This window comes from Gymnogyps californianus, chromosome 2, assembly GCF_018139145.2.
Source record: "Gymnogyps californianus isolate 813 chromosome 2, ASM1813914v2, whole genome shotgun sequence".
Classification (NCBI taxonomy): domain Eukaryota; kingdom Metazoa; phylum Chordata; class Aves; order Accipitriformes; family Cathartidae; genus Gymnogyps; species Gymnogyps californianus.
This window is the reverse complement of record NC_059472.1, coordinates 52,306,911-52,319,316: the sequence shown is the minus strand read 5'-3', so window position 1 is coordinate 52,319,316 and position 12,406 is coordinate 52,306,911. Positions and strand designations below refer to the sequence as shown.

At 36.3% G+C, this 12,406-nt stretch overlaps 1 protein-coding gene across 2 annotated transcripts in view; it reads right to left on the bottom strand.

Moving 5' to 3' along the window:
* Positions 1-12,406, bottom strand: part of ROCK1 (Rho associated coiled-coil containing protein kinase 1) — a 94,066-nt gene that overhangs the window by 38,786 nt on the left and 42,874 nt on the right. For both annotated transcript variants that reach the window (XM_050892873.1, XM_050892875.1), the window contains exons 7-14: positions 11,558-11,702; positions 11,128-11,266; positions 9,795-9,886; positions 9,452-9,611; positions 6,729-6,795; positions 2,520-2,608; positions 862-910; positions 149-284 (exon numbers count right to left, since the gene is read on the bottom strand). In XM_050892873.1, the coding sequence (XP_050748830.1) occupies positions 149-284; positions 862-910; positions 2,520-2,608; positions 6,729-6,795; positions 9,452-9,611; positions 9,795-9,886; positions 11,128-11,266; positions 11,558-11,702 (877 nt within the window). The remainder of the gene's footprint in view (positions 1-148; positions 285-861; positions 911-2,519; positions 2,609-6,728; positions 6,796-9,451; positions 9,612-9,794; positions 9,887-11,127; positions 11,267-11,557; positions 11,703-12,406) is intronic.

Sequence of the window (12,406 nt, the reverse complement as noted above, 5' to 3'; positions counted from 1 at the left end):
TCAAATAAAAATAAACTCAAAATTTGTGTCCACTATTTGAAAAGATCCCTTTGAAGTTGTGTAGCACTTAAGATGCCAAGGTAGTAAATTATTCCCCAAAACACATCATACACCTCATCAGTGTCAATGTTTGGACAACATGGCATACCTTCATTCTCCACATTCCGTCTTTTTTCATTCTCTTGTTCAATTTTTCTTTGGTAGTCATTTATCTTATGTTGCAATACCATCTTTTCCTTCTCAATCTGAGACACTGTTGATTCCAAGTTCTTTCTTTGATTTCCCTAAAATTAAAAGCATTGGTATTTTCTATTTACATTTTAAGGAATGATCTCTAAACGAGTATCTCTGCAACTAATTAATCAAGGAAACTGATGCATCGTTTCCAATGAATGAGTTTCTGGCTTCCTTGAAAAGGTTTTCAGAAAAGATGGCTTTTTTAACTTCTACATGACAAATTTATGAAATTACCAGAAAAGTTATCATTAACGTGATTGTATGTAAGTAACTATTAAAATTATTATTAAGAGACAACATAAGGACTCAATAGAAAAACATCTGTACATTAATTTTTAGAGTAACTGATTTTGATAAACTCCAGAGAAATTGTGATGAGCAAGACTAAGCAAAACATTTAGCAGAGGAAACAGAATTCAGCATGACTTGCAAAAAGAAAAAGTTTTTGAAAATGTGCACAGATGAAAATGTATCTCCCAATGCTACATATTGAAATGTCATGGTTTGGTCTCAAATTTAAACTCAGAACAATTTTTTTAGTCACAGAAGAAATATCTTAAATTGTGAAAGTAATATCCACATTCTTTACCCAACTAAGAAGGCTTCAGTGAGGAAAAAAATTACCTCTTCATCCAGTTCTTTCATTATCTTGTCTAGCTTTATGTTTGAAGATCTAAAAATAAAACAAAATCATTTAAGTAACATTTGAGAAGGATACATTATACATAGTGTTTTTCTAGCGAAATAATTCGGGACCATTACTAAAGTGAACATTTATATTTTGGCTAATGCTATTTTGTAATAAACATTCGAAATTGAAGAAAACAATCAATCATTGGAAATAATTTGTAAAATATATTATTAAGTATTTATCAACTTTGCTGCAGATTATATATGCAAAACTTTAGCTGCCACATTTTCTCCCTTAATCTCCAAATGTAAAAACAGCGTATGTAATCAACAGGTTATTCTTAAAATTAGAATACCCTGGTGAACTGCTAAAACTTCCTCTAGTTGTGAACTTTCCAAATATCTAAAATGGGTCATTAATTCAACAGTAGACAGCTCCCTACTATAAATAAAGATATTTGAATAATAATATTTGAAAGTGTCTCTGTTGAAGCAATGTATTAGAACATAGTACTATAGAGAGTGTGAGGTTAAGCACGTAGTAAAACTTCAGTTAACTGGCAATAACATTGACACATCCATTGCATTTTTATAGCTAGCTATCCCTCTTCAAAGAGATAACAAAAAGGACCCAGACAATGTTACCTGGCAGGTACAATAAGGAGCAGTTACAGCAATATATCCTATCTACTAACTGCAGTAAACAGTATGACATATCAGAAAACACACTGTTGTGCTCTGACAACTTCAGTAGTACTGCAGGAAGACAGTTACTGAATATCTTTCAAGCAATGTACGTCCTGCTTGTGGAAAGCAATCAGAACGTGTGAACAGTGAAGTTGTGTTTTAAGTAAGCAACAGTGTCACACAGTCTAAATTCCCACCGGACCATTTTGGCTACCACTTCCCACATAAGTAGCTTGTACAGCTACATACTACGGTCCTAATTCACAAGCCTAAATTCTTCCTATATCCTATACCTAGTGTTGCCTCCTGGCTTTATTTAGGCCTTCAGGAAAAGACTTCAAAAGGAGAAGCTAACTGAAGGGGAATTTAGTTTGCATGAATCTGAGTAAAAATTTCTGATTATCAGAAAAGAAGAATCCCAACTGTTTGTTCATAAGTGTAGCTGCAAGAAATAGGCAAGTTCTCATGTAGCTACTTCTTCAATGTGGTAGAAACAAGACTTTAGAAAGCAAATAGTTGTTCTTATCTATCAGTCACCGGAAAAAAAAGGAATGTGGTCTTCCAAAAAGTACCATGTATTTAGAAACCAGACAGTGAATTTTAATAATACAATATATGCTGTATATACAGTTTTTATGTTTTTTAAAAAAATCAGCATGATCATTGTATACCTCCGTCCAATAAAATATCTGAATTCAGAGATACCAGGTAAACTCAAACATTCAAGTGTTCAGAAAGAATATGCATTACATGGGTGCCAATGAAAACAAAACATTTTCTTCATACTATATTCAAGAAAACCATTTAAATATTATTTTAGAATGACTTAAACCTGTGCCTGGAACTCCCTTGGAGAACTACAGTACCATTCTTAGTGTTATTCTGGTAATCCCTAAAGCAGTAATACAGAACTGAAGTGCTAGATGTATTTAAATTATGTAAACAATTAAAGTTCAAAGTCTCACCTGCACTTCTGCTCCATTTCATCTTTCAATTGCATTTCATTATGCAGTTGTTCTTCCAAATCATAGATCATCTTCTGCATATTTTCCAGCTTTAAATATATATTTGTACATGAAAGAACATGCATTAAATTTAAGAACTTCAAAAAAGTATTTCAGAATATTCAGTGCTGCTTATGTTGTATCACAGCTTACTCACTTCTATCTAAACACTAGATTTTTACCTTAATAAAATGTGATCCCCCCCAAAAAAAATTCTAAAAAAGTTAATTACAAGAAACAACTTCAATATAACGCAGTTTTGTCATTTGCACGCACATAAAGTTTTAGGATTCTGAATAGTTCTGTCAAAATTCACGGGGCTAAGCTAAGTCAAATCCTCCTTGTTCTAAGTATCTTCAGAATCAGACTAAAGATACTACTGCAAAGATATAAGAAAGCATTTTAATTAGTCTCAAGATTTCTTCTTCTAACATGAACCACCACATGTATTTTGCAACGCATCTTCAAGCTCTCAACAAGTTCAGAAAGCAGAACCAGGCCTGTTAGTTATTAGCAATGGGGGGAAAATGCTCTTAACACCTATTTAGTCAGAGATCATTTTTACAGCTAGCACTGCACCAAGGTTTGAAAATAGTAACAAACTTCAGACGTTAATACAGAACATTACTGTACAGCATGCACTGTTCGCCAGCAAGGTAAATTCAGAAATTCATTCTTTTCATGTAGTCTCAAAATATCTACCTTCTATTGGATCTCTGGGCACAATAATCCCACTCCAAGATCAGCAAAATCCTCAATTAACAACAAGATGGTGTCAACTTTGAGGAAGCTCATTAAGTCAAGCCCGTGCTGATTCACTCTTTTAAACCTTTTCGCTGTCAGGATTTCAGCCTTATTCAGCTTTCCCACATTTCGCTCAACATTCTTGGAACTGCATAAAGAAGAATTACAGTCCTAATCTAGACTCTCTTCAAAGCAACATATTCAAGTGGTTCTGACCCTTTGCTTCCTTGTTCCTTGTTGTAACTTCAAAAACTCTGACAATTGCCTGACTCTTTCTGCACAATCATCCTAGGAAGAAGAGCAACAGAACAGTTCCTCCTACATCTGCCTCTTCCTTTTTTCCTTTTCCCACAAAATATGCTTAGAGAAACTAGAATTGCTCACTGAGATCATGAAGAGGAGACAAATTACGCTTGTCTCCATTCTGTCTTGATAGCAACAGTAAGTGTTCTCAACAAGGACTGCCCTCTGTACAGTCCTAAACTAAGATTTCAGTTTGGAGACATATTATAGCATGCTTTATCCTTATTAAATGAGAAGGTTATAGGTGAGATTATTTTTGCCTACTTCCAGGCAGGCGTTTTTCTTACTTCCTACTTTCAATCTGTTCTCCTTCCCATTGTAGTAGGAAATAAAGTATGGAGCACTCAGGTGCTCTCAAGAACTGAAGATCCTTTCTTATTTCCTCCTTTTTCTTTCTTCCATGTTAAGCCGCTCTGAAGTTTTCAGAGGAAGAACACAGACATGGCGACTGGAACTAACCAGAAACTACATATTTTATATATTCACCACTCTATTCTATATAGTTACCACTACCTATCACAAAGTCTTGAGAGAGCAAGGAAATACTGGAAGAAATAGACTTCTCAGCACTTACAGAACAGCTCTGGAAAACCAATTATTGGTGTGACATATAACATAACACCACGTGGATGAGACAATAGCTGTAGTAAAAAACCACAGAGATGGCCTCTAAATCTGAACTCTGAGGAAAAAGAAAGGAGGACCAGTACACAACACATTTTATCTCCTTGGTACAAACCACTGAGAAATAAAGCAAGAAGCAAGACTATTTAAAGGCTAGCTCTCACTTTAGTAAAAAGGGACCACAGCTAATGCACACAAAAAAAGGATAAAGAAGTTTCAACATAATTGCTCTTCCATTTCTTGGTTACTCATTTTATAGCCCTTCCAGACAGGCTGCATAGAGGAACAGGTCCAAAAAGACATCTGGCAACTGAGGCATTTCTGTATTGACTCCTACCAGTTTGGACCTCTATTGCCTCCTCTTGTTTCCTTCTGTCTCTGGATGCTTTTATAGTGCTGTGCCCCAAGGGGCCTATCTAAGCTTGCTGAGCAGTCTAATTATATTAGTACAAGACAACAGGCTTCCAAAGAAGTTTTGCACAATCTGATATCAATAGACTAAATAATACCTTAAGAAAATCCTGAGTTACAATTAACTCAGTATAAAAGCATTCCTTTATGTTTTAGTTTGTTCTCAGTTTCCATTTTGAGTAGGAGGTGGGGGAGGAAAGGACTACGGAAAAGCCTGCCTACAGCAGAGAAGCCAAGAAAAATCCCTCTGGAACTGCCATACTTTTTTTTTTTTTTTTTTTAATCACCACGGCATACTGCGTCTTGTTCTACACCCTGAACGATGAAGAAAACCGAAGACCCAGTGCAAAAGAATCTGTTCATCTCCTCTTTCTTAGTATCTGAACCATTTACAGGTGGTTATGGTAGCACTAAACCAAAGTAAATAATCAGATCTTCAAAGAGGTTTGAAATTCAGTTAAAGGACATTGAATTCCATTTTTGTCCAACTTCATGGCCTAATTCCGTGAAGTTTTACACACTTGCAAAGTGCAATGAATTTCTTGGAAATTTCTGGCACTCAGTCCCTCCCCAGAAGACACCCAGTACCATGCCAAAACACAGATAGACCAGGTAACATCTTGTGTTATATTTCCAGAACTAATTAATTTGCTAACCATGTGTCAACAGTACCGTTTTCATTGCAGCATGTAATGAAAGAAAAACAGCTGAGAAAGAACTGTGGGGTAAAAATACCTTGTACTAAAGACTTAACATTTATTTAAACCTCTCTATATCACTCATATCCTTCCAGAGCTTCACCTCCCAAAACTGTTAAAATCCCAAGACATTCAAATACACCTGACAATACAGACAGGACTCTTGAGGGTTCTTTAACTACATGCAGGTACCTGTATCCCACTAATTATGCCAAGTCCGTTCAGTAACTTTCTTCAAAGTCAACCAAAGGCCAGCACACAGCTATAAGTATCTGTAAATATTTGAAAGTCTGGCTCTGTTCTTAATTTTACCATATCAACAGCCAAATGCTTATGAGGAAAACAAAATTTATGGAACACATCAACATACATAAAGAAATCAAGACACTTCAATGCTTAATAAATTCAGTTAGCCCAATAAAGTACATAATCAGTTCCCCTGCCCTTTACAAATTTTCTCTGGGTAATACCATATATCATTAAAACCTTTATATTGCAAGTTTAAGAGAAAAGGAAACCTACATCCGTATTTGCTTCTCTTCTACTCTAAATGGAAAACATAACAGAACAAAATACTAACAAAGTAAATCATAGTCAAAGCCAAGAAGATTTTTTTAGAGTTAATTACCAATTTTTTGACAGTGTTTTCTTCTGGAAAGAATGTAATTCGTAAAATATCAAACCATTCTAAGGGAATAGCTTGATTTACACCAGAACTTACACAGAATCCAAGCAGGCCTTGTTTCCAATACCTCAGCATACTTTCCTGGAAACCTGACTGCCAAGAAGCTTGGGAAGCAGTAACTGAAAGAATTCCTGAACATTTCTTGCAAGGTGAACTGTTCTATAAATGCAGATCCTCAGTGCCCCAATTCCCAATAGCTTGTGGGGCACCCTTGGGAAGGAGTAGAATACCCAAGCTTGGTACATTATCTGCCACCTCCCACTTAGTCCACAGGAGGTCCAGCTCCAGAGTTAAACTGGCAGGTTGCTGGAAAGCCCAAGCTTCCCATCACACTTATGTCCAGACTCCATGGTTGCCACAAAGCCAGCGTACATCTGGGATCGATAAGGCACTCTAAAAATACTGCACAAACACTTTGGTGTTTCTAAAGATAAAAACTGTGAACCCAGTTCCACAAAAAGAGTATGCAGTTTCAGCTATTTTATCCCGATTCAGGAAAACGAATGTTATATGAAGAACTGAAATTCTGTTTCTCCAATAACTTCAATAGCCAGGCCATACTAAACAGTTAAAATTTATGCATTGATTTCTTATATTCCAAGCACTAAAATAATTTGAGACATTTAGAACTGAAACAGTTTATTCCCACATACGCAATAGATTCTTTACTAGGACCCAACAAAGCTGAAAATCAGTGAGACATACCACACTTTTGTCCACACTGGAGCCTGTTCTGTTATCATTGGAATTTTCTGCAGAGACAGCTAAATACCTGTAACAGCATTTAAAAAGTTTTATTTTAAGAGTTGTTTAAAAGCAAGGTTATGAAAAAAACAGAATATAATCATCCTAAAACAAAACCCCCAGATTTTCTGCTCCAAAATGTGGATAACCAAATAATAACATAATCAGATTTTTTCATTTCTGTATATATTATACTTTAAGATTTAAGCACATTTAATTGAAAAACTCATATAATTTATTGTAAAGGGTAAAGTAGAAATCTGCAGTAGAAGACCTCCAGAAAAAAGGATTTCTGCCAAATACTAATACAACCACTTTTCTTTTTTTTTAATAACCATTAAAAAAATCTTTCCTTTCCATGGTTACAACACTCTTATTGGCTTCCATCCCATAAATATTTACTCAGGCACTTATGCAGCAAGTAGCAGCAATGAAGCAAACTCTGCAGAGATTGTGTAACTTCCAATAAAGTTACTAAGAGTTCCACACACAAAAAGTTTGCCCTGAAGCCAGTGTTCTTATTTTACGTTAAGTGTTTTCTAAAAATACCACAAATTTCTATTTGTCATGATTCTGAAAAGTCAGGTAAACAAATACAAATTACTATCCTCAAATTCCTTTGGTATTTGATGTGATATTCTTGGTCTGATAACTGATCTAGAGAGACATAAAGCGTCTCTAACTGCATCAGATTATGTGAGGAAAAACCTTCCGACACATGAACTGAGGAAGATGGACACATCCTCTTCTTTGTTTCACATGCATATTTTCACACATACAAAAACCTCTCCAAAAGATCAAGGAGGGTAAAACCAAAGACATCTCCAAACCATGGTCAAATTAAACATCAAGACTGCTTTCAGCCAATCAAATGACAAAGGAAACAGAACAGTTTCCTACAGAAAGGGGCTTGCTGTCTTGAGTACAAGAAGCCACCACATTTGCACACCAGGGCTGTTGAGCAGTGAGAATATGATACTTAAACAGGCACAGCACCAGCTCTATCAGATCCAGAAGAGAACACACAAGCCAGACAGGGCTGCAAAGTGTTCTCAGCTAGTATTCCGAAATCTGTGTTATAGGTGAAGTTCAATAATAAACAACTATATTTCCTAGTTTACAAGCAATGAAATTACAGCTGTAGAAAGTATTCTATACTAGAAGATTGTACTACTTCCTTTAAAGACAGAAGTCACATCATTTTCCTAGATTTCCGTTTCTTTAAACTCTCCAGCATACATCAATAAGATGAAACTGAAGGAGAGGGGGAGAAAAATGTGCAACTTTTTTCTAAATATGCAATTTTTTTAATGTTTGAACTATTTTCAATACAAAAAGGGAACAAAAATTAGGATTACAGGTTTAGCAAGTATGAATGGTTGCTCCAGACTTTTCAAGACTATCACACCAGCTGAGTATTATGGGACAACATTCAATTCTAGGACAGCATTTTAGTTCTAGTAAGCCTATAAAGTTATGACAGTATTTAGTAAGAGTTCTTCAATGACAGCAAAACACAGCCACTTAGTTCTCTCAATTTCTGATACTGTCCCCCAAGAAGGAAAAGGGGGAGAGAAGAAATTCTGTTATTAACAAGCTTCTGTATGCCACTTCACCTTCTTGATAATATATTCCAAAATCTTCCTGCAAGGCAAAAACTAGACTTTTTAAAATTATAGACTAAAATCAGAACAGTACGTGAAATTCCTGAACCGCTGAACTCACACAAACTGTATGCAAAGCTTGCAAGTCCTTCTACGCCTTTACTATGCAGAAAGCAACAACAAATCCAACTCTGCAGAGATGGAAAGAATTTCACCACAGGCTTGGAAAAGTGGTTCCTCTTCTATGCAAGGACAAAACCCAGATTTTTTCCTTTAAGGCTTTCCTATCCAGAAATGCTATTAAAACTAATAGTCTCTATCTGACACGGTCTACTAGAACTTTTAGCCCATTTTAAGCCTGACTGACACCCATCACAATGAAAAGCAGCTTTCAAAGTAAGAAAAAGTTATCAAGATTTTTTGAATGTAGATATAGCTATCCATAGTGCCTACAATAATAATGACTGTTGAAAGTATGAATTAATATAATTTTAACTGATGTAATTTAAAGTCTTCTAAGCAACAGTGAAAACTGTAAAGCATCGCAATCTCACTCTGCAGTGGATGAGTACTTTGGATAAAAAAAAAGAAAAATTATGAAGCAGATAACAGGCAAGTAGAAAATATTTTATTTCTAGTAAGCCAAGGTTTAATTTATCACATGCTAAAACACTGATGTAAAGTATGGAATCTTCAGATACAGCTCAGGAACAGTAATTCGCAGCAAAACAAAGGGACATTCATATCCCTGATTCCTGACTCTACATATATAACTCAGTGCTCTGCAGGCAGCTTGCCTAGTAGCAGCAACAGTAGATTTTTCTTGCTTAGCTTCTGCAGCAGCACTATATAATATTCTTGATGTAGAATAAGACATTCACAAATTCAGTGTGATATTTTAAGGTACTGATGACTAGCAGTACTGGTTATCATTATCGAAGTGTCAAAAGAGTATAATTTATTAGGATTCTGAATCATTAATAAGAATCTGAATAGGCTTGTATCTAAATACTGGTTGGTAAGAGTCAGAAACAATGTTGACAAAAGAATACACCATTAGCTTGCTTTCTGTATACATACCGACGGTTGCTGTAGTATGTAAATCCTACAAAAGGAAGCTGGTTGCCCACAAATGCTTTTGGTATAGGAAATGTTTCTTCCTCTCCTTTGTCTTCTTCCAGATCATCAAAATTACTAGTGTCAATGTCACTACTTAAGTCAGGCACAACTGGTGCTACAGCTAGGAAAAAAGCAGAAGAGTATGATGATCATCATTATATTACTCAAGTGACTAAGAAATCTCTTTCCTTGGTACAGAGTAAATAAAACTTTAAATTCCATTAAAAGAAATATGGCAGTCCTTTTGCTAACATGATACATAAGTAAGCCAGATCACTGTCTCTGAGAAAAGTATTATACTTACTGTCTCTGAGAGTTTCCCAAGCCCATTGATCATTTTTGAAGAAAAGGTGCCGTTTAATTTCTTCTACGCCATTTCGTCCTAGCCTCACTTCCCTGTTAAAGAGTGTTTTGGTTAAACATGGGAGATTATATAAATTATTCTGAAGGAAAGACTCATTTTAAGGTATAATGTAACAGCAAAGACAAAAAATTACCTCAAACTAATGTAAGAAGTAGACATATCTCAAAGTTTTCATATGAAGATATCTATAGGAGCACAGCAGCTACATTTCAGAAGACAGTCTGGTTTTAAGTCTTCTCTATAAGAAGTCCTGCTGCTACTGTTTCCACCATCATGGACTGGCTAGGCAGCTGCCAAGCAGCAGCTAGGTTCCACTTTTTCTAGGAGTTCATGCTGTTGTTCTAATCGCATGCAGCCCAGCAAATGCAACAGCCCCCCTCCTTCGTAGCACCAGTTCTCAAGCAAAGATTATGCTTATATTAATAAGCAGCATGGGTACAACAGGAGTGTACTCACAAAGCGAAACAGACCTAACACCCACATTTCAGATGGGCTTCCTGTGGGCTGACTCTACCCTGATCCTGAATGCCCACTAAGAGCTGGGATTGCATCAGGGGCACTCCTGAAATGCATCTTTTGCTTTAGCCTCATCCAAAAGGAATCAGTTTTGCATGCCCCTCACCACTGTGCAACACAGACCAATGTAACAGCAGCTGTTACTAAGGAGTAACACTTCATATTCAAACTAAATTTATAAGGTAGACGTACCCATAGTAGCAGCACTGCCCTTTCCCCGGTATACATGCTACTACCACAAAGAGCAGCAGCAACCATTGGTGACTCCTCTCCCAAATACTGGGACCGGAGAAGATGAAACTGATGTTACTGCCTGTCTAGCTCGCAGTAACATCAGTTAGTAACTACTGCTTCAGGTTAGACAAATGCTACTTCAGAGTACACAAAGTAACTTAAAGACTTAGGCTGAGGTCCTAAAAAATTCTTCACTAACAAGTTAAAACACCCTTTCTGTACTTTAAGCAAGAGGCTAACAGTTTCTTACATTGCTGTAGTTCAGAGAAGAATAAAGCCCAGTTCCTATGAAGGAGAACATTCAACTAACAGAAATGCGTTCAGAGATCAGAAAAACACCTAACTATGGCAGCGTCTAAATGGGAACAGAGTTACATTGCATTCATGCCAAGACAATAATTTTCACTTCTCTTGAGCAGTTTAGAAACCCACACAAAACAAATATAAATATGTTCTTTGAACATGAGAAGAAATTCTCTTTAACGAAGGCTTACTTTCATTTTGAGTAAAGGTTAAATCTTACCTATCAGTTAAAAAGGCACAAATAAGGTTTTTTGCCTCTTTAGAAATCTCATTGTCATCAGGGAAAGTAAGGGAGTTCTTATGGTTCATAATCTTACTGTACGTTCCAACCAAAGAATCTGCATAAAAAGGTGTATCACCTGAAAAAGCAGCAATGCAAAACTTAAACAGCAGATCAAAAGTATTGTAGATTTCATTTATAATATTTGAATTACATATGCAACAATGTAAGCAACTAAGCGAACAAGAGGCAAGGACAAATGTTTGAGAACTATGCCAGAATATTTCTAAAACATATTCTGTAAATACCAGGATCAGTAAACCACAGCTTATGTCAGAAGAGTAACAAATTAAACAGTTAAAAACAACAGTGATTTTAACATGGAGTCTAGTTAAGTAGTGTAGTCAATTTTGATTGTCCTACTACTCACCTACAAGCATCTCATACAAAAAGACTCCAACTGACCACCAGTCACATTCTCGTCCATAGTAACCATCACCACCCTGCGACTTCAATACTTCAGGAGAGATATAGTCTGGTGTTCCCACAGCCGTATCACATCGTACCATACCTTCCTACAAAAAGGAGGAAAACAGCCAGGCCCAAATATAAGATGCAAAATTGCAAGCCATTTCCAAGAGTTTATGCAGCCTAAGCAACATCAACAGATCAACGTCAACTTTGATCAACAAATGTTCTTTTTTGAATGGGTACTTTAACATTTTTAAATTCTAAGCTACTAAATCCAGAACAAAGCATCAGATTTGTCAAACACAGTGAAGTTACTTTAAAAACCTCAGTTAATATCCAAGAAGTAACCAGAATTGCATCTAGGCCCTGTAAACACTACACAGCCTCTCCTGCTTGTGCTAGCATAAATGTGTCATATACTGACAGGATGTACTGTAAACAGGGAAAGCTCCTCTGTAAGCATAAATGGGTCAACATCAGGGATTTTGCTGACAGGATCAGCTAAAGTGCAAGTTTTTCGCCTCCAACGCAACATACTTAATGCCAGGAAGACTAAATGTAGGCAGGGCCTTGAAACTCTAAGCAGACAGACTTCAAAACAGGTAACAGGTGAGAAGAACGTTTGACGTTCCTCGCACCCCTGAGAAAGGGCTGGCAGAACAGAGATCAGTCACACTGGAGCTGGCATCCAGAATGCTGAAGCTGCAACCACGCACCCCTTTCCAGTGACATTCAGGCACTTCTGAAATAATCCTATGCCATTCCTAGAAATGGATCAGTAGAAAAACTTGCATAAAAACATATAACT